Below are 27,073 nucleotides of genomic sequence, written 5' to 3'. Positions count from 1 at the left end.
AATCCGGCAGAGACATCCAAGGTCTATAAAATCCCAGGTTGAGTCATATTTGGCTTTTGGGCTGTAATAGGTCACAGTGCTGGTCCCTTGGTTGCAAAATTCCCCCACTGTTGTTGTCATGGAAACCGTTATTTTAATGTTGTTGCTGAATACTTTTTTTTGTTTCCATCATTAACTTACTCCATTATATTTCATAATTTGACATTCTATCAACAATCATGATATAAACCTTTATTTGAACATGTACAGAAAACCAAGTGAGGCGTCACTTTGTTTTCTGTTATTTCATTGCCTTTCATTTTTATTATGGATATCATTTTTCCATATTTTTTGGTTCCTTTTTTTCTCTAACCTTCTCCTCCATCCCAATTACACAGTCTGTAAAGCCAATGTCCCCGAAATGATCACAGAGGACTATATATCTGATGTGGAAGAAGGTATTTTTCATCTTTCTTCATTTTTTTGTTCTTTAAATCTTTTTCTTCTTTCATACCTCTTTCTTTCTGTATGTCAGTCCTCTGTTCTTAACATCGCCACTCTCTTTTCTTCGGCGTCACGATTTATGTGTGCTTTATTTAATTGAAAGTAGGAAAATATTTGCGTTATAGCAAAGGTTCTCCATCTTTCTTATTGAAGTCAGAGTACTGTATAGTGTGATGCACCGTCCTGTACTTGAGTACTTTTAGCTGCTGCTTCCCGCTTCCACTCTCTCCTGCTGTGTTGTTATAAAGCCTCCAGTATTTTCATGCATCCAAATGTAGGGAATATGCCTTTTTTTTCCTCCTGGTTGCCATGCCAACTGTCTGCATATGGCGTTGTGGAGTGTGTGACAGATTTCTTTTCATGCCATGGAGTAGACGGCACACACACACACACTCGATCCTTTGTCTTCGGGGGGCTTGTCAGTGACGCTTCCATTGTAGTTTCACACATTCGGGCCAAAGCAAACACGGTGTCAGCTGCTTGTGTGTGTGCGTGTGTGTTTTTACTTTGTGTATCTCTTTTCTCATGGTCTCTAGTGTGGTTAAAAAAGCGGCTGAACTTGAACTTTTTACTGACTTTCACTGATGAGATTGGGGGGAGGAAAAAAAACCTAGAAATTGATATATTGCGATTTTTAAATCAATAGCTCGTTTCACTTCTGCCCTCTGGTGTTTTTGATAAAGCGTCTGCGTTGTTTGTAAAGAATGGTAGGCTTTCAGTTTTAACAAGTCACATGTGTCATGCTGTCTGCACACGCCAGTTTTTATAGCTGCTTACTTTCAGCAGCCTGCAGAAACAAACGGTTACTTTCTCGCAATGGTTTAATATGAACCAATATCATGAGATTACCAGGTGTGCCATAGTTTCAATTTGTCATTTATAATTTAGGGCTCTGCCAAATGTCTTTTATTTTTTTGAATTTTTTTTTTACATTCAAAGCTTCTATTGAGGTTTTCAAATGATGCTTCAAATGTCTGTCGTCATATTTTCTGACACCATCACCCTAAAAAAAAATCCTCAATTTGATCGAAGTGATTATTCGGATTAAATGGGTTAGTCTTTTTTTTTTTTTTTTTTTAAATCAACTTTCTTTAGTGAATATAACACATCAGTTTCTTCAACATAAATATATTTAGGCAGCAGGCCGATCCCATAAGGGCATAGAATAAGGATGAAATAATCATCGCGCCTTTTGGATGAAAGCAACAATATGGTACAACAGAAACAACGCTCTGGAGTTATTAGAAATGTTTGGAGTCGGAAACAATCCTACGTAGCCCCCACTATAATCTAACTCTACAAATAGTATATTTTATTAACATTAGTGTAGCCTAATCTTTATCTGCATCTGTGCAGAAATACCAAGTTGAAACAGAATCACTAGACATGCAAAAAAGGAAAAAAGATCTGCGCAGCTTTCAAATGTCAACGTTGTAAATGAAGCTTAGAACTATTCAGTGCAGCCTTGTTATTTTTAACAAATTATTCACATATATGCAGTATAATGTCACATCGATCTCTACATAGAATGGCCTGTGCAGGATGTCGTAAAGTCTAGGTCTGTCCCATGAATTATCGCTCTTTGGCTGAATATTTAGTGTGTCTTTCTAGTGAATCACACTTGCAGTAGATGGTGGGGGGGGGCAGAAAAGAGAAATATGTGGGGTGAGTTGAGAAAGAGAACATAGGAATGAAAAGAAAACTGGATACAGCCGTCTCTGTCACTAAAATTCCTGCATGCATGATTTAAAAAATATTGCAAATATTCCAAAGGGTTTAAAAAATGGGTGAAGGTGTATTTCTGCTTTATTTGAACAGAGATGGATGTTGGAAATATCTGCATCAGCTATTCCTGTAAGTTCAACAAAATGCTGATGTTGCTGTAACTGACTCCAATAATCAGTCTGCAGCTGAACTAATTGAACTAAACTCATTTTTCATATGTATATGTATGTGCCTGTTTGCCCTCACACTGAATTTGTGTGGGAGTTGTTGTCTTTGTTGTTTTGCTTGCGTAGTGTGGCCATCTTTAATTTCTGATCTAAAAATATATGAAATGTAACTCTAGACAAACACGCGCGCACGCACATACCAGCTGAGTAACAGCAATGATTAACATCTCTAATAACTCACACGATCCACATTCTAAATAAGCACAGCCCACAAACCCTCTGCAGTATTTCACAAACTGTTCTGGACTTTACAAAGAGTTTTTCTAGAGTTTTAAAGTTAATTCATACGTGGTCAGCCTGGATATAAAACCTGAATCACGAGAAAACCTAACTACTTATAAGGCAGTAACATATTTACCGCACATTGGTTTATATTTGATGCAAAGTTGTCTACTCGTTCCAATAATTATTGTAGTGATGTAGTAATCGTAGTGTCCAGTGTTGCTTTTAGGTGAAGATCCAAAATCTGTCGTGTGTTTTCATCCTTGGCCCTGCATGCCTTTCTTTGGCTTTGACATTTCATATTCTAAATATAACACACTTGCTATTTAAAAAAAAAAAGAAAAGTAGCAGGACTAAGTTAATAAGTAGGCAACCCACTCAAATGGCAACTAATCAGTAATCTGTAACTAAGATAATCCAATATTGATGGTTTACATTTGGACTTGAGTCAGATTTAAAGGGACAGTTTGGATATTTTGAAGTGGGGTTGTATGAGGCACACTTCTCCATAATCAGTGTATTACCTACAGTAAGTTTGGAGAAACAGACAGGAGTACCGACACGGAAGCTGAGCAATGTCCTGCTGTGGACGTGGTCAGCAGCTCAACGTATTTTAGACACCTAAAGAAATCAATATTACTGTAAGTCTAGGCTATATTTAGAATATTTTCGCTGCTTGACATTACCCTAAACAAGCAGAGACAGGTAGAGCAAGAAGAGACTGACAAGACAAAATATAAACAAAACAAAGCACAGCATATCAATAAAAACAGAAATAAAAGAGTTAGGGAGAGCTGCAGTGAGGATGTATACTGCACTGTACGTAGTCCTATAGGTGCTGCATAGGTAGAGTTTAGATGTCCGACAACTGAGTCACACACCCACTTACTATTTCTGTCCTGCAGTGAGCTCTAGGTGTCTGTCCCCCACACATATCTCTCTCTCTCTCTCTCTCTCTCTCTCTCTCTCTCTCTCTCACTCACACTCTCACACACACACACACGCACTGGATAATCATAGAGCAGGGTGGGTAGGCGGGAGAAAGCCGATCTGTTTGTGGGATCGCCGGACTGTGAAAGAGAGACAGACAGTAGTGGGTGTGTGTATATGCAGGAGAGAGAGAGAAAGAGAGAGAAAGAGAGAGAGAGAGAGAGAGAGAAATTTGAAGGAAGTTGAAAGCAAAAGTTACTTCAGGGTGCAAATCCTGCAAACTGGACTTGTGGCTGAATGAAGTGCTTTAAAGCAGGAGGTGAGTTGTGGCTCGTTTGGGAGGCTGAAATGAGACGGCGAGGTCCTGGAAAAAGGGCTGGAATGTCGCCAGATGGGGTCTGTAAAGTGTGTGTGTGTGTGAGGGAGAAAGTTTAGAAAAAAAAGGGGGGGGGAGGGGTGCTGTAGCTGCAGGGGGATGAGGGGACAGGAGGGTGAGGCGGGGGTCTCCGGTGCTTTGTGGTTGCTGGAATGCCTTCCTTTTCTTTCTCTTTTCGTTCCTCCGCCTGCATGCACTTGCTCCACTCTCCCCTCTTTAACTCCTCCTCTCCTGCCCTTCTCTCTTCCAACTCTGCGCTCGCCGGTTCATCAGTAGGATCTACAGTAACTCTGAGGGGAATAACATGCTGCTTACTGTTTTCCTGCTAGGCCTGTAAAGTATGTTTCAACCACTTCTTTTTTTATTATGGTTTGAATGATTTTTTTGCTGTGATGACATGGAGTTCTGCTGTTTGTTTTTTTATTGACTGGAAACATCCTTTATATGAAACTTTATTTAGATATAAAATTGTTAAACCGCTGTTATTACCATTACTGCTAGCTCACTGAACTAACCTGACATAAAAAGGTACTGACAGCAGCAGTATTTGTTGTCTGTAAGCCTACTGTTAACATTTGTTTGTCATTTAGGGACTGAGACAAAAAGCCTTTTAGTGACAGCAAATACTTTTGTTTGTGTGTGCTTGTTGGACTAGTGCTGAACTGGAAAACAGCCTCTGGGCAGAGGCTGCATTGATCTGTCAGTCTAAAAGAGCTTCTCTGTTATGGTCGACAATAACAAGAAACACCAATATGCCAACAGCCAACAATTTGCATTCATAGAATTCCCCAAAGGAACGATGTAAAGCTAGTTTAATTAAGGGGTTTATTGAGTTCATTCATTCTCTGTACATTGTAGTTTCTCCAGAGTTTTTAACCGGTCGCACACGCGAGGGATACTCCTAGCAGATACTCATAAAAGATGGAAAGACAGTGTGTAACCTTTCTTCGGCCCTGTGTGTTTTCAACCTGCAGGTGACGATGCAATGACGGGGGACACAGACAAATATCTGGCCCCCCAGGACCTGCGGGAGCTGGGGGACGACTCGCTCCCTCAGGAGGGCTACATGGGCTTCAGTGTTGGTGCGCGGTCACAGAGGTAAGACGCACTATAACACTATAACCCTGCCAGTCCATAATCAATATTATGACTATTTCTGAAGGTTTTTTTTTAGGGTAAATGTAGCATTTTGATATTGAACTACAGCTGTCACAAGATGATGTTGTTGATTTGTAAAGGCCCGGGCACACCAGCGTTAAAAACTGCAAACTTTTCTAGACAAAGCACATTCTAACGGCTCGCAGGGTGCCAGAGTTGGTGAACACAAATGTGCACCGTTGACTAATAGCACACTATCTTGACAGCTGTAGGACACATACAGCCAAAGAGTCCAAAATGTAGGAAGCTATTGCAGCTTGTTAGCTGTATGAGTCTCAGAAACACTGATCAGATTGTTGTGGGGTTCCTCATTAAAATGGCGTGAAGGAAATCACTCATGGTACTGTACAATTTGCTACAGCTCTTCTTGCTCAAAAAGAGAGGAAAGCTTTTTTCCAAAGAAGCAAAGTGCAGTCTTAGACAGGAAGCGACAGGGTTTTTTGGAAATTGTCTTTTTGTAATTGCAGGCATGTGGTAGACATCTCCACCATGGTCTCCTTTTGTTTATGGTGATTACAGTTATCAAGGTAACACTGGATACACTGACGTTTAGACGTGCTGAAGAGTACATATACATATAAGAAATATTTTTTTTTCAATATAAATTACATATACATATATATATATATATATATATATATATATATATATATATATAAATAACATATATAACAAATTACATATACATACATATATGTGTATATATATATATATATATATATATATATATATATATATATATATATATATATATATATATATATATCTTCTTTCTTATATTGTCCAGAAGAAATAAGATGGCAGTTAGGCTTTACATTATTCTGACCCCTGAAACACAATTTTTCCTCTCACCAATGGGAGATCATAGTTCGCTTTCTGTGGCTGTTATTTGCTCACACAAAAAATATTGACACTTGTGCAACCCGCTGAACAGGGAGGGGTTATTGAATATCTGAGCGGTGACACACACAGAAACTGAGCCACAGGAAATTAGAAACATGTTCGATTTCATGGCCCTGAGCCCAGGGTTACATCAGCACACACCGTTTGAGTGAGGGGGGGGATTTAGGAAGTGTGTCACAATTTAGGAAGTGAATTATCTACAAAACTATTAGTGAGTTGAAAGAAAGTTGTAGTTATGTCATGTATGTTGTTTGTTTTTTCCAGTGATTATTCAAAAACTTTTAAACTTCACAAAAAGATACCCATACCCAATTTAAATTTGTGACATGGGAGGAGCCGCTTGATCCAAAGGTAGTTTTGTCCCACTGTCTTTATTTTAATGATATCCTCACCATAGACACACACAAGTCTCCTGGAAAATCTAATGATTCTGTAGGTTTATGTTGTGGCCATCAGATGGAATTATTTCTTCTCTAAATACTACAATACCCATGAGCATCAGCTGACGTTGCTATGGCAAAGATGCCAAACAGAGGCATGAATTCTATCTAGCATTGAGGGTAATCTTGAGCTCAGCCTGACATTAGTTCGGTGTTTCTTACCCAAATGCATCTTTGGAGTCGCGGTTAACTTTGCTCCTTAAAGCTGCACTAACATTTTATGTTAAAGCTTTAGTGCGTAACTTTTTGACATGAATGAACGTCCGTTCCATTCAAGCCATTGCCAAATGAGTTCCTACAAAGCTAATTAAGACTAGCAGCTCCACACAACTCTCTCTGGATTTCTCAGCATGGCTATGTTCAGAAGATTGTGGCGTCCGGCGACTTTCGCGCGCACAAACTCGAGTGAAGATAATTACCTCTTCTGAAGAGTCCATCATGTTTTTTTAATCCTCCGTGTCCTCCTTGGCTACTAGCAACTGCGTGGAGGAGGGGTGGGGGGTGGGGGGTGGTGCACGGTCACGGAAGGCTTGTATCATGTGGATGCACCAACAGTTTTGTTATCATTACTTAGAATTCCTAATGGGGGAGAAAGAAACTACGCACTATACAGTTTTTTTTTTAGGTTTTAGTGTCTTTCAGCTTATTGTTTTGGGTTTACTCCCCCCAACTTTACTGTGTTGGTTCAGTCACAGGCAGCTGCTTTTAGTAAAAAGAGCTCTGAGAAACTCTGTACATATATCTACTGTATGTCTACCTGCTCAGTACCAAACAGCAGACAGACAAAGTTTGCAACAAGCTGGGGAACATATGGTAGTATATCTATTGTGCCTAGACCCCCCCTGGCTGCAAATTAAATGTGGTGCCGCTAGGGTGCATCTAGATTTCTAGGCTACCAAGAAATGGCAATTGTGTCAAAAAATTGCAATTAGAAAATAATATCATAATTGTTACAGGCCTAGAGACAGGCGGTCAGAGAGTCAGCCAGCATCAGGCCGCATTCTACCAACCTGGCTCGTCTCCTTTCTGCATCTCTCTGTCCACTCCTCTGTTTGTTCATGATCTTTTATTCTCTCCTCATGTCCGTTCTTACCGTTAGTCCCAAAGTCAGGTAAGGCTGAAGGCATGAAGAGCCCCTCCCACCCACCCCACCCACCCCTCCACTACCATTTCACCCCTTTCCCTCCCCTGTCACCCCCAGACTCCAGTTGCTACTTTTTGGTCCAATGTAATACATATTTACTGTGTATGTTTGACTACTAACTTAATGATTTTTTCAAGTTTTTTTTATGTTTTTCTTAACACTTTTTGTATGTTGACATCAGGCACTGTGTTGTGTACTGGGGCTCACTTGTGTGATCGTCTACCTTTCAGTTGAAAACCGTTCTGCTGTGTTCCCTGCTCGTGAGAGAATAGCCCGTTGTGCTTGCTTTTGTGTTTGACTGTGGTTACTGTATCACCAATGCCTTGGGCCTTTGTGGCTTAGCCACAAAGGTGGAGCTTTGCATCATTTTGGTTTCTGTGTTTTCCTTCATCGAGCTTCCAGGGACCTGAACTGATAAATCTGTGGGCAACACTGTAGCTGTTGCCTTCATCAGTTTAGTGTCATGTAATGGACAGTGCAGAATACTGTAATCTCACTGTACTGTATGTTGTCAAGCACTTCTTAAGAATTCTTAACATTTCATATAAAAAAATGTACATTAAAATGCACATTAACACTGCTTTAATAGTGAAAGTAGTTTGAGAAATGACTAGATATTTATTTTGAAAAGAAACAATATCATACATATCAGTATCATACATTAATGTAATCTATTGCTACTAATTATTTTTTGTTTTACTTTACATATAACATGATGTACAACACAAACCGGAATTTGGAATCTAGTGGATGTATTACAAATACTTAGGTTCAGCAAATATTACTTTTAAACATCATATCATGTATCTTTTCCTTACACGGAAGTCAAGAGCATTATTTTGTATCCTTTTATTTCATGATTTACTGCGCTATAAATTAAACAAAAAAAACATATACTAAAAGAACAATTATTTAGCTTTTTGTCTTTAAAATCTGAATGAATTGAATGAATGTAAACGCCCCGTTAAAATCAAGCATAACTGTACAGAAAACAAAATGTATTGCATTTCAGTGATATCCAGAAGAGAGTATAGACCTGCCTATACTAAATACAATGCACTTGTATTAGTTCATGAGAAGGTGTAAGGGAGGCATTTTAAATCTTCCACAATAATAAAATCTTCTTTTTTTCCCTAAGTTAACTATAAAAGCAGAATCACCATTGCATTCCTCTGTTTCTGCGATAGTTTTGACCTTAAATGAGGGAGACAGATTTGAATGACATGATAAAAAATGATTTTGTCTCAAGGTAACAAGATAACAGGATTATTATCTCATTATCACAAAAACACAACCTTTTGTTTTCCGATAATCCTGTTTCCAGATAATTACTTTATTATTCTGAGATAGCAAAATACTTTTGCAATCTTCAGATAATAGATATAGATAACATATATATATATATATATATATATATATATATATATATATACATAATATACACACACACACAGTATATAGCACTCTCTGAATTAGAGTTGTGTTTTTGCCATGTTGTGCTACAGAGCAGCTCCTAAGAGCACCGGCTAATAGGTTCACATCGGTTTACCGTACTTGTGTAGCGCAAACAGCGCTGTTGTAATTGCGGTTGAGACATTTCAGGCAAACATTCATCATGTCATCGCTCAGGAATGCTCTTTTTTGCCTCATAAAAGTCTCTCTGAAGCAAACAACATCACAGCGTACCGTCACTGACAAATGTATTGGGACAGAAATGTAAAATCTTTGAGTGATATGCGTGAGTAGGAGACAAAATGACAGCAGCTAATTGTTGGCCAATACCAGCTTCCCGTCCTAGCCCTGTGTCCATTGTCCATCATACAGTAATCTGCTTATCTTTCATAAGCTACTCTGCTTCCCTCAGGCTTTTAGGGCATTTCAATTGTGTGGTAGCATGTTGTGAATAGCCCAGTTGCTAACACTGAAGAGGTTAAAAAAAAAAAGCTGTCATAAAAAGGTGAAGACACTGTAGTGACTGTTGTAGCATTGTTTTTGCGCTGTACATTCACCATCCAAGAGGTGCACTGACGACTGCATTTGCATCTGGATTTCTACAGAGATTGATGTTTTGTTGTTGCCTCAGACACATAGGTATCATTTGCACACCGATCACTTCTTTCTAGCTCTGGGTTTTATCTTGAAAACACTTGCCATCCCTCCTCAAGAGCGTTCTTTCTTTCCTTGTGGTTGTTGTCACTGGTGGCATAAAGTCAGGTTTCTGGAAGCTGCATGCATTTAATGTGTTTATGTTTGTTTTTTCTGTTCACTTTCATACACCTCCCCCCCCCCACCCCCTTCCAACTCCTCCTCACCTCCCCTCTCCATCATTGTGACTGTTGTCTTGGTAATCCGTGACTACTACGGCAACCACACCAAGCCTGCGTTCCTTCAGTTCTGATAGGTCCCACACACTGAACCGGAGCTCGTTCACACGGGACAGCATGATGATAGAGGAGATGCTGGCACCCAATAAGGAGATGGTACGTACTCTGTGTCTTTTTTTTGTTTTTGGTCCTGTTGCTGGCTTCTGTCTCTGTATTTCTTTCTCTTTCAGTTAGTCATTAACTTCACAAGATAGACAGTTACTGTCTCTGAAAGTGCCAAAGCTGTCTTGGTGCTGTGCCAAAAGCCAGCAATCCTCTTACACCTGAGTTGGTGTTGACATAAAGACGACCAATCCCGTAACATTTTACTGAAAGATTTAAGGAATGAGATTAGTGGTTAGTGCTGCTATGTAAAAGGGATTACTGTGATGGCCCACTTATATTAAGGGTGCAACAAAATGGCTCTTAAAGTAAAGTTGGAATTCAGGTGAAACTTCTTGTAGAATATATCCAATAAATATATCCAACATGCCGAAAAACTCTTTTACCCCCATGTCTAACATCAGCAGATTCTTACCTCAGGCTAAAACCTTATCAATCATATTTTAGCTAGAAACGTGTTTATAATCAAACCTAATCATTTTTGTGCCCAACATTAGAAGCGATCAACTGTGCTGCGTATTGTTAGAAAATGTGCATGTACAAAGTCTTTGCCAAATAATACCCAAGTTTTACTGCTGACACCAAAACATTGATTGATGAATCCTTATTTTGGGGAATATACAATAAACATTTTCATTTACTAGAATATGCAAAACCGCTCCATACAACAGCGTTAAACGGCTGCTCCAGGTTTTTTAGTATTCCACTTCCAAACAGTTGGAGGATAGTTAAAACAAAAGCATTGTCAAAATGATGCAGTAGAGGCTGACATAACTAGTAGTCCAAAACACTGTATCCTACACTTCCCATAATGTAACTCTTTGTTGCCCATTTCTCTGAAGCTGCATGCAGACAACTTATAACTTTAATTGAATTTTTTCAGATTGTAGACAGCTCCTCCAGAGTCACAGAAGACATTATACAACTGTTTTAAGGCGGTATAGTACTAACCATGACTAGTAAATTAAGCTTCATATCTAAAATCAGTGGCGTGCCCCTTTAAGCTCGACCACAAAAGCCTCAGAGAAATTAATGTATTCAAACATTTTCAATTTGAAAGCAGTGAGACGGAGAACTTTGAACCTTTTGTCAGAAGGAGTCTGTACGTGCTCTAATATGGATGCAATGTGTTTGCCTGCAAATGTGTGACAGACAGTGCTACTACAGTGAGACACACAATGCTGTCATTTGACGAGTCCTCCAGAGTTAAATGATTATATGTGTGAATGTAATAGCTGCTAAATAACAGCTCGTCTCCTCTCACGCTGCTCCAGATGCTCTGTAAGGAAAGGTCTTTCATTGTAGAGCAACATAATAAGGTAGATGTTCAACTGCATGTGAGAACATGTCATTCAGACTTTTTTTTCCATCATTTGTCATATGCAGCATAAGATTGTATTTCTGTTCAGTTATGTCATCATCAGAGCATGTACAGTATATATTCATCATTTAGTCTTCATTGTTTTAAAGTGGACTTTAAAGAGACACCAAGCGATCTCGCTTAAAACTGAACCAATGTCAAAGATTGTTGTTCCCATCAGTCACTTAGACACAAAAACAAAATATGGTCCAGGTTGAAAAAAAAAGTCTCCCATTTGTGTAGAAATCATATCATGACTCAGCCATAAATCCTGCAAGTGGTGCTAGTAGTGATGCCCTCCTTCACAGGAGGAGCTGCCATTTTGAAATAAGCCATAAAGGAACTGGCTTGTCATCTTGTTATGTCATAACTAAAAAATGGCAACCCTTTTGTTAAGGAAATCAATTACTAAACTTTTTATAGTCAGATATTAGATGGTTTGGTTACACTTTACTTGAAGGTATCTACATAAGATATAAGAGATATAAACATTATAAACAGTCATAAACGTTTATGACATAACGCTTCTTTTAGTAAGTGTCATTCGGTTTTTGTCATGACAAGTTATGGTTAGGGTTAGGGTTCATGTGTCATGACTGTGTCATGAAAGTGTCATATGTTCATGACAGTGTCATGTCACTCTTATGTAGATACCTTCAAGTAAAGTGTTACCGAAGGTTTTCTTGTTTAGATAAGATTCCTATAGGACACTGAATTCATGAGTTTAGACTTCATCAACACAGTCATTTTTTCTCTTTTTCTTGGTTATTTAAATGCATGGCTTCATGACAAAAGCTGCCACTTCTTACACATTATTATTTCTCTACTTCTTGTGTACATGCAATGAGCTTGTTTTTGCCTCCACAGCATTTGGCGGTGGCTAAGGACTGTGACAACGACTCTCTGAGGAGATACAGCTGGACTGCAGACGCACTGGACAATGTCAACCTGGTCTCCTCACCAATACACTCCGGGTAAGTTTGAAAGGATGAGTGGATAGAGAAGGATACAAGGCACGTGCATATCTTTGTTTCCACCTACCTGTATCTATATTTTCTCTGTCGGTCTTCCTTTCTCATTTTCTTTCTTTTCGAGAAAAACGGCTCCTACTGTACCTGCAGCTGTTCCTCACCCTCTCTGGTTGTCTGGTCTTGATTGTAAAGCTAATCTGTTAGCAAAAGTAACACTTCACACATTTCCGTAATTACTGTATAATAGTACGGTACGGTACCAAAACATCTATACTCAGAAACTACTGTTTAGCTTAGTTTAGCACAAAGACTGAAAACGGGGGAGGGGAAACCGACACTGTAGCCTTGCTAGAATCTGCCTATTGGCACCTCTAAATCTTACAAACTGCTAAGCTAACCAGCTTCTAGCTGCAGCCTTATATTTAACGGACAGACATGACATGATATGGTATTAATCTATGGTATTAATCTCCTCATCTAAAGCTTGATTTATACTTCTGCGAAAAGAATCTATGCTGTTGCTACGTACGTAGGTACGTGGAGACACAAACCTATGCCGGACCCTACGCCGTAGCCTGACGTGCACCTCTTGAAAAATGTCACTACATGTCGCGGCAACGTATGTCGCTCGGCCGTGGCTAGGTAGCGTTGCGTTTCCCCTGACTCATTTCCTGGTTCTCCTTCTCCATAAACAACATGAAATCAAGGAGAGAGTTAACTTTTCCTGCTCCAGATTTCCCACCGTGGTCAGAAAGCACAGGGGAGACACTTTGTTTCTCTCACTAGGACTCTAGAGTCACTACTCGCTCTGAAGCTAAGCGCCGTCACTCTCACTTTCTCCCTCGCTCTATCACCCACTCCCCACTAGAATGCAGATCGGGCCGTATTTTTCTGTCCGAGCCCGGCCCAAGTCCGACAGAGCAGTAACCGAGCGAGAGCCCGACACAGTTGAAATCTCATTTTTTTCTCATACTAATGACACATGTAGGTTTGTTTGTGTAGAAAGCCCGCTTTTATTAAGCAACTGTAGGAAGGCATTCGGAAATGTCAACAGATGAGCGCACAGGGGCAACAAGCTCAACAACAAGCTGTTAACACAGGCGTGCACCTACATAATAATCTTTTTTAAATTGAAAATGTTCAATACCTTATCGCGCTGATGCCCGACCCGAACATCATTTCTAAATATCTGTCCGAATCCGGCCCGGCCCGTCAAGTATCCATCCTCTACTCCCCACACACACACACATGCCGGCTCGACGCACACACCAACAATTATAAACATCAGGCCGCTTACGTAGGCTACGCCGAAAGCTCTGCGTGGAGCCTCCACAGAACCACAAATCAAGCTTAGCTCTCCGTCAGAAAGCAAATAAGCAAATTTCCCAAAATGTCCCGCTATTCCTTTAAAGGACCCCTTGGTAATCATCTTCTCAGTGGTATTTCCAATGACAAAGCTCTGTTGTTGACCTGACACTCCTGCGTTGCTTTGTCATCCATCCTGCAGTTTTTCCTCTCCGCTCCCGCAGTACGACAGCAGGTGATTGACTGTGATTGGTTGCCCTCTTTCATCACCACCACTACCTTGTTTGTTGTTTCTTCCCCTTTTTTTTTTTTCCGGTGACCTCACACCCTCCCTCACTCATAACATCTGTGTTTGCTCTCCTCACACATGAACTGAGTTTGTTTCCGATTTGGATTGTTTTCGGCCATGTGTTTATTCCTTTTGTTTGGAAGTAATCTTTGTGAGTCTCTTAACGGATCTGAATGATTTTGTGTTACAAAACCTGGAAGATGGGATTTTGTACAGCGGGATTCTGAATGTTTTTACATTTTCCAACTCTTTGTCAGTCGATCAGTTAAAATAGAGTAAAGTCAAACAGTCATTAATCAGTTAAATCAGTTGAATACAGTCCTATTCAAGATTAATATATATATCAACCAGGGTTTCCCCCAGAAATGTTGTTGGGCCTGGTGTCAAGTGTCTTTTTTTGACTAGGGCCCGGCTGGGGCCAGTCACAGACTGATGGCAGCATTACTGTAGAGCCCTGTAGTTTCTGTGATAACACAATCATGGACGGAATCGCAAAATTGAGAATTTAAAAAAGCTTTAAGACAGATTTCAGAGGGCTCTACGTTAAGTGAGCGCTAAAAACTAACTAGATATTTAAAAATATGTCTAAGGTTCCAACCGAGCCGCCCCACTTTTACTAGTTCAGAAAGTGGCTTAGGCCTTGTGGGGGGCAATTTAGGCCGGGGGGGGCCACCAGGCTTATAATATTCTGGGGGAAACCCTGTCAACCCCAGATACCATGTGTGTTAGTTAATGGATTTTATAGTCTGTGAGTCAATCTTTACATTCACAGACATAAAGGGATAGTTGAGATATTTTGAAGTGAGGTTATATACGGTTCTTCTCCATAATCAGTGTGTTAGCTACAGTAGATGGAGGTCGGCACGCCCCCCGTTTGGAGAAGCAGGCCGGAGTAACGACACGGAAGCTGAGCAATGTGCTGCTGTGGACGTGGTCAGCAGCTAAACGTATTTTAGACACCCTAAAAATCAGTTTGAGCGTACGCTATATTTTGAATAGTTCCACTGCTTAACAACGGCCCTTTCCAACAGGGAACCGAAGCCGTTGTGTTCATCTATGCTCTTTTCAAAGCCGCCATACTCCATTGACAAAAACAGGTTGCTTAGCTGGTTTGCTAGTTTTGTTAGTTCCTTACCATTTTAAAACACCAAAGTCACACAAAAGCACAAACAACTAACCAGTTGAGGCAGCGGCACAGCTTTTAGGTGTCTAAAATACGTTTAGCTGCTGACCCCGTCCAGCAAGACATTACTTAGCTTCCGTGTCGGTACTGCTGCCTGCTTCTCCAAACTGGGAATGTGCCGACCGCCATCTGATGTAGCTAACACACTGATCACTGATCCAAACTACACCTTTAAATCATACTTTTCAAAGGTTTCATTTATGCAAAATTACAATTCTATTCACACCATTTGTTCAAAAGCATATACACTAACATGGCATCTCATTTACCAAATTGCATGGAGTGGATCTGTGTGTTGTGTGATTTCCTTCTTTGAGTTAAAATGAGTGACACACAGAACTACACCACCTTCTAACATGGATAAAACACAGGTTACACTGGAGGCTCCTGTGTTGGCATATTGGCTTATTTGTCCACACTAAATAGCATTCACTGAAGAATGTTCATTCTCTGGAAATGGCTGTAGCAACGTACTTGATGAAGTTGGTGTTGTTTTTCTAATAGTGACCACCATTTTCTTTTGAATCGCAGCCATAGCCAACACAGAAAACTCTGTACATGTCTTTATCTCTGTTCTCCGTTGCTCACACTTACTTTGTGTGTGTTTTGAAGATCACAGCATGAGACGGGCCTTCACCTCAACTAAAGCTCCTCTCTCTCCATCAAAACTGCTGTTAAATTGATATGTATTTTACTTTTTATTCCATTCCTTTTCTATTTCTTCTCCTCTCGCTGGTTATCTCTGTTTCTCCCAACATGCTCCTCTTTCTTTTACTATTGTCTTTGCACCCTCGGCTTCACTCTGTCCCTCTCTCTCTCTCTCTCTCTTTCTCTCTCTCTCTATCTCTGTCTCCTATCACTCTTTGTCTCTTCCGAACTCTCCTCCCTTTTCCTTCCTCTTTTTCGCTCTCTGTCAGGTTCTTGGTCAGCTTCATGGTCGACGCCAGGGGCGGCTCCATGAGAGGAAGTCGTCACAACGGCATGCGCATCATCATCCCGCCCAGAAAGTGCACAGCGCCCACCAGGATCACCTGTCGACTGGTCAAGAGACACAAACTGGCGTCGCCTCCTCCGATGGTGGAAGGAGAAGGCCTGGCCAGCCGACTGGTTGAGGTCGGTCCGGCCGGAGCTCAGTTCCTCGGGTAAGACTTAATGTTTGTTTGTTTTTAAACCTTGCCAATATTGTTGCCGTTTGCTTAATTGCTTTTTTTATCTACACTTTTGTTCGGTGACTTGACATCACCTTCCTTGCACTTCTTGCCATCGCCATCTCCAGCCATCTGCGATTCTTTAAAAGAGTGAATGAGTGTATGCGCATGTTTAGGTCGAATACCCGCTGTTTACTTTGCAGTTAAAGTGTAATTCTTGCAGTGTGCTCACCTGTGCAAGTCCAGCTTTGGCAGCGTAAAGAAAACATCACTAACAGATGTACACTGTGGAAAAGTGTAGATTGTGAGGTAATATGTGCACATGTTTTTGTTTTATATACATGAAAACTGTAAATGTCTATGTCAGGAAGTGTGTCAAAACCAACGGAAATGATGAATTTGGCTCAACTGAATGCGAAGGTTTGAATTACCTGTTTAGTGTATTCAATTACAGTGTAAATATAACAAAACAAAATGCAACATACTGTATATGTCTGCATGTTTAATTAAGATGGTTCTGAATTTGATTACAGCTTTAAGACAAACATCTTCAACATGGTGTCCTGGACCCCCACGGGGTCCTCAGAGACAATGGGGGGGGGGCCTCCAAATTATTGTTAATTGTTGTGTTGTGATGTGTTGTATTGTTATCATATTATTAGCAAATATAACTCCCCTCTGATGATAGGCTTACTGGCCTATAGGTAAAGTCACTAAGGCCATCCACAGATACAGTTCATCCTAAGGATTCAATGGGCCACATGTATGTTTAACATTAAAACATGATTTATAAAATCACGCCAACACTTATTAGGCTATTTTAATAGCTTAGTATTATATGCAAAAAAGGTATGTATAAAGGCTTTAGGCCGCCCCTCACGTTACTTTAGGCCCAGTTTATTATGTAACTTAATTTTATACAATATATGTAGTAGGGGGTCCCTGCTCTATCTTCCTCTCAGTTAAGGGGTCCTTGGCTTAAAAAACGTTGAAGACCCCTTCTCTAGAGTTTATAATTGTGTTTATGATAGGGCTCAAATACATACGTATTTGTTAATTGTTGTTGTTTTTTCCCCTGATTAATCAATTAGTTTAAAGATTTGAGGTCAGTTCTGAAAAAAAAAATAGAAATTAAGTTTAGTGAAATAAACATATTCAGATACTTGTGTTTTGTAGGAACTTAAGTAGGATTACTAATTGGTGTGAAGCTGATCTTTAGTATGTTTATTGTCACAATAACCCATAAACTACCAGATAAGATGCACAGGACACGTCTCCCACCCACCAGAGAGTTGCACCACTTAAACACCTCGTGATGTGATTGAGAGTGCTTGAAATCCAGGTAGAAAGCAAGCAAAGAAGTCTAAATGTATATCTGAAGTGCTGGATAATCGGCGGAAACATCCATCTCTAAAGTGTCTGTAACACGAACCTACTGAAAATAAGAGACAGAGGCAGAACATTGACAATTCCATGGTAATTATGCCTTGTGTTGAAACACTATTGTAACAATATCCACTATATCCATATCCATATAACTATCCAGTTTACAAAAGAACGCATCTGTAACATGGTGGGTGTTGTCGATGAAGGATTACTTGAGCTCGTCTGTTAGAGCTACTGGGTAGTAGAAAACTTAAAATAGCCAATTGCAACTCTCCAGTGCCCAAACTTGCATCTTAGAACTCTTTGTTTTTTCCAACTAATAGTCCAAAACCCATAAATATTCACCATAAAATCAATTTATGGTTATGAGTAAATTATGAGTAAATTATAAAGCTTTCATTATTTTTATTATATCAATGGATATGTCATATGCACCTAAAACGATATCCATAACACGCAAGCTAAAACAGCTAAGGGGAGTACTAAGACCATACATCTGTCAACTCAACTATGTTTTAATGGCTCACTGCAAACTTGTATCAAAGATAAAACCTACATCTACCATAAAATCTGAAAAACAGAAAACAATAGAAGATGATCACATTTGAGCAGCGGAAACCAGCAAGTGTTTGGTTTTTCTGCTGAGTAACACCAGCACCACTGTGCTCTGTTTCACCTCTGACCAACAGTGATGTCACTGGGTGGCAAATATTGGACTTCTTACACCACTGCATTTATTTGATCACTTCAGTTGCAGATTTAAATGATTAAAATGAAATATGAATCAACTAATAGATGACGATGTAATATTATGGATGGTTAAAATGAGCTCCACCTTCGTCAGCTGCAACATTAAAGTGACTTACACATTAATGCATCAATAATTATTATACAATAATATTATAAATATATTTTTCTGAAATTACCCATTCTGCATAATGAGTACTTTTACTTTTTTAATACTTTTGCGCTGTGACGTAAGTGAGGTTTCAAATGCAGGACTTGTACTTGTATTTCTACACTGCAGTACTGCAACTTTTACTCAAGTAAAAATCGGAATACTTCTTCCACGACTGATTATTACTGTATCTTACGGTGAGCAGGTAAATTCATCAGCTTTGGATGTAACCAGTACACCGTGTGTGTAACGAGAAACTGATTTTGTGTGTGAGTAATTGCCTTTACTGGTGTCACTGATGACTACTGGACAGAAAAAAAAAAAAAAAACAGGAATTTTATTACTGATACAAGTCAGTGGTGTGTGCATACTGACTTTGCAAGTGTGTGTTTTGTGTATGTACGTGGGTGTGCGTGTGTGTTTCATTATCTTGCGGACACAGTAAACTACATCTTCCCAGAAAGCTGCCAGCCCTTAATGAAGGCGAGAGCCTGGTTAGTCCAGTGCTACAGCTGGGACCCAGAGGAACTAGATTTGTTGGGTAGGAACCAAATAGCATCCTCCCTCCCTGCTCCTCTCCCTCCTATACCTCCCACCTCCTCCAAGGAAACGACATGGCCGAGGCTGATTCATGCTGATGGACATGATTATTTTACCCATCTCTGTTGATTTGTTAGGATACAGCATTTTCTATTACATGGTTATGATGTGGTTTTGGGAAGAAATCAAGACATACTGAACCTTTTTAATGGGATGACACTACAGTAGATACTACTTATATTTAAAGTTGGTTGGAGCAGCAACATCCCAGGGAGAGTTAATCATACAGTATAGCTTTTACATTTGAGAAGTTCTTCCTAAAACTACAAAATATAGCTTTAAATCCATTATGGTTACTTTCCAGCCACTTTCATTTAGAGACCATTGTATTTCTTTTTATTTCAGAAGCTTTCAGTGGGCCTTTGATGTCACTGAAAGTAAAGGTTTTGATTGGCTGTTTGGACTGGACTGCGCTTGTTGGGCATGAGCCTTTTTCTCCTCAAGCCGAGCATCATCCTGCTTCCCATGATCGCTGTTACTTTACTTCACCTTTTAAGATCAGTTTTATGTCATCCCTCAATATTTTTGTGTAATTAATTTCCAAAGACATTAGTAGAAGAGAGTTGTACTGATCCATGCTGTAAAAACTTAGAAGGGTTGATTCATTATGCTTATTGACAAGTATGCTACATGTTGTGGTTTGTCGTCACGTTACAATCTTGATTGAATTTGTACAGGCTTGTAATTCAGGTTTTCTTTAAATGTAAATTATGAGATTTTAAGCACCTATAAAACTATTTCTCCACAGTATTATTATATTATATATTCATTCATGACTGAATAAGCAACAATTAAAGTGGCGTCTCCATGACAACATCAGTCGAACAGCACAAATGTTTTTTCCAGAGGAGCCTTGTCTGCTTCAAAACAGTGAGAAGAGCAGGAAAAAACAACATTGGACCAGTTGTGTCCAACTTCCACAGTCTGATGTTAAAGTGTTAACATTACCTATCTTAACTATCTAGCTTAAACCATAGACTGTATATTAATGGACGTCACCCATTGGTTTGTGGCGATCTGCTATCCGTCGTCGAGTTTGCCGTTACGGGCTGTGGTTGTGGATGTGACAATTTTAGACGAGAGGGAGGAGTGAGGGAGGAGCTGCTTACACTCTACGTTACGTTACACACTTTCACTGGCAATCACATCATAGCCACGCCCTAAAACACCCCCTGCTTTATCACCGATTTTAAAATCAACGAGACCATAATTCAAAAAATTAACATTATTCTGTGTTAGAGAAGACTTAAAAACTAAATCAAGTAATAAGTGGGTCACTTTCTCATAGACTTCTACAGAAACCGACTTCCTTTTGCAACCGCACGTGTCGCCCCCTGCTGGAATTCTAGCGTTAGCAAGAGATGGCCGCAGCACGGCGGCTCACGATTGCGTCTGCATTGTGTCGGCATACCGCTCAGTCATCAGCTTTTCCTGCTCCGTCTTCTGTGGGCTTGGAATGCGATCAAAACATGAGGGTTTCATTATGGAAATTAAAATAGATTTAATTCATTTAGCAGAAACATCTCTTATTGTCTTTGATTCAGTTAAAGTTCACTGTTGGAGCAGCAGATAACAGCAGATAACGTAGTTATGAATACAAGTTTTATATAAATAAAATAAAGTATATCATTAAAAGGTCTGTTAAAACTTGACTTAAAATTCTTGAAAAGTTTTGTGTATCATGTTTATTTTAATGGCATTCAATGACAATATTTTCAACATATAACCAGTTGGTTGCTCTCGACAGTTTCCTTGCAAACTTGCTTAAAAAGTGAAATCCTTTACATATATTACGTTTTTGTAGACATTTACAAATGAGCTGCCAATGCAGCAAGCTTGTCTATTTCCGCCTACAATCTGGATTCATCAATAATGTTGGCAGGAAATAGTCCTTTTAAGACATTTTGTGACAGTTTTTTAGAGGCTGATCAATGAATATAGTTCCTCTGTCTGTCCTTTTGTACTCTCTACTCTGAGGGGGAAGTGGTCCTCAGAATAGAGTATAGTCATCCTCCTCTCTTGTGTTGCTATCATGCCTTGTTTGAATAAGGGCTGTGCAGCTTTCTCCCCTCACTCCTCATTCCATTTCATGTGTTTCTTGTCAAGCCATGACATGCCATGCCAAGTCATGACATGCACTGTGAATGTCCCATCGAACTGCAGCCACAGCTGTCATTATGAAGCAACACTGTCATCAGCAGAACTAAAAGTTCATTCATACCTGTACAGTATGTGTTTGAAGCCAATGTCCTTCAGTGTTCCTTTTCATATTTCACTTTATTTGTGGAATTAACAAACCGAATGAATACTACTTTATTAAAGGGGCGCTATGCAGTTTTGGCAATTTCTTCGCTGTTTTCTCGCTTTTTGCTTGCAGGTTTCTCTATAGAGCTCCCCCTACAGCTTCGGAATAGATATTTGGCAACACTGTGTAAAAACTTGCTCGGTCAGTCTGCCGTTTCCTCTTTCTCTGTTCCTCCGACAATGCTTTCCTAGCTTTCTGCTTCTTTTTTGCCGGCTCAGCCATGACAATAGTGTGAAAAACTCCCTCGCTACATTCGGTTCCTGGATGGGGGGCGTGTAGCTGCGTGTCTGTGTGCAGTGCCCAAGGAGGTAAGCTTCGCTTCAGAACTCGAACCTCCTATCGCGCCTTTTTGACACTACAAAGAGATCACCTCCCGTTAGCATTCCACTGACTAGCATACATTTTGGCGCCACTTTGACAGCGAATAACTTTACATCTGAAGTGTTTAAAGACTCTATTTGTCAATTGTTTATTTCTAAAGAAACACGACAATGTATAAAAGGCTCCATTACCTTGTAGCTCACGTTATGGCTCCGTAGCAGACGTTTTTATAAAAATAGGCTAACGATTGTGTCATAACCAAGTGACTTACTGTCGCATAGTAGAGGAATTACCGTATAGTACAGGAGAAGCTCGCAGGCAGTTTAGACTTACGTTAGCTGTTTAGGTTTAATTACTGATGTTAACTAGCATGTTAGTGATCAATAATTAGCTTGTGCCCATGTTATCTCCTTACATATACCTACACTCTCCGTCTCTGTAAGATTGGGAATGATTGAGATTTCTCTTGGCACAGCTACCAGAAGACTTACAACTTTCAGACACGTTGCTCACGTCACATTTACGTTGTTTCTCTCAGTTGGAGGCTGCGAAGTAAAGCAAGTGATCACCGGAAAAATGCTTCTAATAGCCTTCACTGGTCTCCGTCCAGAGCAACGGGCTCTGTTGGTCCATTTTATATATGTCAATGGCAGTGCCTAAAGCAGTTTGTTACAACGCAAGACCCGATATCACGCAATACTTCCTGATGCTGCGGCCGGTGCCTTTCCGGCCAAAAGTTGCAAGGGTGGTTTTTCCTCTCACTGGCGCTAGGGGGAAGTGAGACGACCACCATTCAACCCCCAAAAAGTCATATAACCATTCCAATGACTCCGAAGCTGTTCGGTTAAGGTAAATTAAGCTACAAAACTGCTTAGTTCCCCTTTAATGTTAAACCCCTGCCTATGCTTAAAGAGAAGCTGTATGATATGTTCTCAATCATTTGTATTTCAGATTTAATTTTGCATTGGTTTTAGCCCCAGTGGGACTATGAATTTTCACAAAATTACTACTATCATTGTAACTTAAACCTCTATTTTCTTGGTTTACACGTTATCTGCCATTTAAGTCCTAAATGAATAAGATATGATTAATTAAACCACACTTCCATGACATGTACCTTACCAGGCCTGTGATAGTGGAGATCCCTCATTTTGGCTCGATGCGGGGCCAAGAGAGAGAGCTGATCCTGCTGCGCAGCGAGAACGGAGAAAGCTGGAAGGAGCATCTGTACGACTATAAGAGCGATGACCTCAATCAGCTGCTCAGTGGGATGGATGAAGGTGAAGCTTCAAACTTTTTTTCTTTAATTATTTTGCTCAAAACTTGTGGCACCCAGGCAAGGTTGTATATTTAAACATCAAGTAGAAGTATTATGTCTTTTTTTTAATGAATGCAAGTTACGTAATTACAAGACAAGGTCATTAATGCAGATAAAGATAATTAAGATACCTGGTGCTAATAACACTATAAACTAAGCCTTTTCTGTAGTTTTAGAAAAAGTAAATTTTTTTATCATTTACGTGTGATTGATTGTCATTTATGTATTTCCCTTCCCTGTAGAACTGGACAGTCCTGAGGAGCTGGAGAGGAAGAGAATCTGCCGCATCATCACCAAGGACTTCCCACAGTACTTTGCTGTCGTGTCTCGAATCAGGCAGGAGACCAATCAGATGGGACCAGAGGGCGGGACTCTGTGTAGCCGGAGCATCCCGTTGGTTCAGGCTTCCTTTCCCGAGGGGGCGTTAACCAAGAAGATCAAAGTTGGACTGCAGGTGAGTCTAGAGATATGGATGACTGTTATCTCAGAAAGAATTGTGACCACAGTGGCAGAAGCTATAAACAACACACAAACAGATGTACATGTAGGTACACAAACCTACACACACATTAAACACACATCACTGATCTCTTCTGTCCCAGGCCCAGCCGGTGCCCGACGAGACTGTGAAGAAAATCCTTGGTAACCGAGCAACCTTCAGCCCCATCGTTACCGTGGAGCCCAGAAGAAGGAAGTTCCACAAGCCCATCACCATGACAATCCCAGTCCCGCCCCTCTCAGGGGAGGGTCTTACAAACGGCTACAAAGGAGACTGTACTCCATGCCTCCGCCTTCTCTGTAGCATTACAGGTATGTGTGTGTGATGGTTCTGTACACCTATCTTTGTGGGGACCAATTTGAGTTATGCACCTTGAGAGTGAGAAATCTTTCAAAATGTGAAGTTATTTTGGCTTTGGCTTTAGTTAAGGTTTAGGTTAAATTACGGTTAAGGATTGGGGTTAGACATTTGTTTGTGATGGGCTAGAGGATACATGACGGCAATCTAAATGCACTGTATTTGTTTAAAAAGTGATATATACATATTTCATATTTTAACAGTTTTGTGGTGTCTGGTCAGTAAGCAGTGTGTAAATTAAGAGAGTATATGTAATTTGAATAATTCTTAATTCATTAATTTAACAGCTGACAAATTATCATTAAAACATATTACTTTTAATAAAAACATGTCTGGAGGGGACCTTAAATTTAAAAATGTCATAACATTGAACTAATCTAATAATTATATAACAATTCTTATTATTCTACCTATAATATATACCTATAATAGATGTACTGTTAACCAGTTTATATTTATGACACCGTTAACTTGTTGACATTACTGGCATTGTGTGCATTGGTTTTTGCACATTATTGATAATATTGTTTATATTTTGTTTTATTTGCACTCTTTATGTTTGCACTCTTTTTATTTACACTCTTTCCTACTTTGTACTGCAACTGCTGTACAACAATTTCCTTCAGGATGATTAAAGTACTATCTTATCTAAATTAGAATAGCTTTTCAAAAGAAATGATAACTTCTGTCAAGTGTGTCTGTTTTAAAATGTCACTCCATGTTCTCTGTATATCAGGGGCAATTCTAGAATCAGACCTATAGGGGGGCTCAGCCCCTAATGAGAATGTGACACGGATACACTGCCTTGCAAAAGTGTTAACCCCCCCTTCTGCTAAATCTGTAAATTCATTAGCCAATAATCGCTGAGCTAACTACTGAACAACAACGTTAAACCTGACACTTTATAAATCACCGTAATAACGACCAATTTGACACAATGTTCTAACATTAAGCATTTTTAGTTGCTTACGTTTCAATTTGGGTTCTAATCTGCGCCATGAAATTACCAACTTCTTCTTCTCTGGGGACTACCAACGTTAAACTTCACAACCGCACCCCTGCTCTCCCTCTGACAGATTAGTTAGAGACTCAGCCAAGGGCGGGAGTCTGGCACAACCTCCTCTGATTGGCCAACATTAAGTTTCTGTTAACCCTTTCCTTAACTGGGTTACAGGTGGATAGCATCGGCGACAGACACACAGGATATTAAACCTGTTTCAAGACTAATTGATTGATTGTTCTCTGTTACTAACAGACAAGTTGGCAAACTCTAACTTCCAAAAAAAAAAAAAATATATATATATATATATATATATATACACATATACACACATATACACATATATACATTTTTAGGGGGGCTGAGATGAAATTCAGGGCCCTTAAAAAGGGTCTAAAATTGGCAATGCTGTATATTATGTACATAGAAAATGTAATTACTTAAAAGGAAATTTTCAGGATGTTTCCCATATGACTGTCTACCAGGTGGTACGTCCCCAGCACAGTGGGAAGACATCACTGGCACAACTCCCCTCACCTTCATCAATGACTGCGTCTCCTTCACCACTAATGTTTCTGCCAGGTGAGACGCTCCACATGCACACGTCTTACACTGTGGTTATTCTGAATCTGTTGTATTCATCTCTTTCGGAAATGTTCATCATTTTATTTGTCATCTGTGCAGGTTCTGGTTAGCAGACTGCCACCAGATCCCAGAGACTGTGGGCTTGGCCATGCAGCTGTACAGGGAGCTCATCTGTGTGCCCTATATGGCCAAATTTGTGGTGTTTGCAAAGACGAATGATCCAGTGGAGTCCAGTCTGAGGTGCTTCTGTATGACTGACGACAAGGTGGATAAGACCCTAGAGCAGCAGGAGAACTTTGAGGAGGTGGCCAGGAGCAAAGACATAGAGGTACATAATTATTGGTTGGTTATAATCTATTCTGTTAGAGACAGAAGACGAGGGATATTGGAGCATAATCCCAAATCAAGGACCTTAATATGTAATTATAGCAGTACATAATTTTTTTTAACATTATACACAACCTTTTTATTTTTTTATTTTAGTGATTACCAAATTCCTGCACTATTAAGCAAATGTTTTCCATCCTCTGTGTGAAAGCTATTCTAATAAAACTATATTATGTGGTTAGGCGTGAAAAGTTTATGTGCACAAAGTTCTTGTCCATGGATTGTAACAAGTAACTTAACTTGATTCAACTGTCAGGTAAAACATTGGTTGTAAAGCAGTCTTTTGTCAAATGCCTTTATAGTTGGTTATTTAGTTTTTGCAGTTTAGGTTAGTCACACAGCGACAGTGTAACTTGCGAATATGTTTTTCTTGTAAAGTGTTATTCTGGTGCCTTAAAACGATCGCAGCAGTACATGAAGCTTATATCATGAATCAGTAACTTCACTATAAAGGCAACAGGAAGGAGTGCAAGGCTCAGAGCTCCGGGTTACAAGCCGCTGTGGGCTACTTCCAGACCTTATCATGAATACTTTTGAAAAATATGTAACAAGTGTGATGCATGTTTTTGTTGCATGTGTCGTTCTTACCTCTGTGATGTGCTCTCTCAGGTTCTGGAGGGCAGGCCCATCTATGTGGACTGCTATGGAAACTTGGCTCCTCTGACTAAAGGTGGTCAGCAGTTAGTTCTTAACTTCTACGCCTTCAAGGAGAACCGTTTGCCCTTCTGTGTCAAGGTACTGTATACGCTCTATTATCATCTCCATTACCTACAACAACCTCCTTCTCAGACTGGAGTTGGAAGAGCTATAAATCAACATGACCAAAAAGTTACTAAAATTACACCAAAATTGTCATACCAGAGTAAAAAAGGGCACAGGACATAATGCTGGAGAAAAGCAGCAACCAGGATCATTTTGTTGCTGTAAAAATACTGCGCTAATTCACGATTATTTTAGCTCTATTCCCCTTAGCTGCCCTACGCATACCCACACTAGCCTTCAATGCAATGATCCCAGTCCACAGGGGATAACCTAGTTCCCTTTTCCCATGTCATTGATCGACCCAT

At 39.8% G+C, this 27,073-nt stretch overlaps 1 protein-coding gene across 11 annotated transcripts in view; it reads left to right on the top strand.

Moving 5' to 3' along the window:
• The window catches only part of LOC114548170 (ankyrin-3), a 120,146-nt gene that overhangs the window by 63,166 nt on the left and 29,907 nt on the right, over positions 1-27,073 (top strand). For 8 of the 11 annotated variants that reach the window (XM_028567944.1, XM_028567937.1, XM_028567938.1 and 5 more), the window contains exons 24-37: positions 378-437; positions 2,302-2,337; positions 4,938-5,061; positions 7,564-7,575; positions 9,986-10,088; positions 12,322-12,428; positions 13,933-13,965; positions 16,120-16,344; positions 22,986-23,140; positions 23,421-23,632; positions 23,781-23,988; positions 25,520-25,616; positions 25,719-25,947; positions 26,616-26,741. In XM_028567944.1, the coding sequence (XP_028423745.1) occupies positions 378-437; positions 2,302-2,337; positions 4,938-5,061; positions 7,564-7,575; positions 9,986-10,088; positions 12,322-12,428; positions 13,933-13,965; positions 16,120-16,344; positions 22,986-23,140; positions 23,421-23,632; positions 23,781-23,988; positions 25,520-25,616; positions 25,719-25,947; positions 26,616-26,741 (1,727 nt within the window). The remainder of the gene's footprint in view (positions 1-377; positions 438-2,301; positions 2,338-4,937; positions 5,062-7,563; positions 7,576-9,985; positions 10,089-12,321; positions 12,429-13,932; positions 13,966-16,119; positions 16,345-22,985; positions 23,141-23,420; positions 23,633-23,780; positions 23,989-25,519; positions 25,617-25,718; positions 25,948-26,615; positions 26,742-27,073) is intronic. The other 3 variants (XM_028567939.1, XM_028567941.1, XM_028567943.1) reach the window with 3 other exon arrangements.

The sequence above is a fragment of the Perca flavescens genome, chromosome 21 (assembly GCF_004354835.1).
Source record: "Perca flavescens isolate YP-PL-M2 chromosome 21, PFLA_1.0, whole genome shotgun sequence".
In the NCBI taxonomy this organism is placed as follows: domain Eukaryota; kingdom Metazoa; phylum Chordata; class Actinopteri; order Perciformes; family Percidae; genus Perca; species Perca flavescens.
The sequence above is the reverse complement of the archived record's forward strand: the minus strand, read 5'-3'. Positions and strand labels throughout refer to the sequence as shown.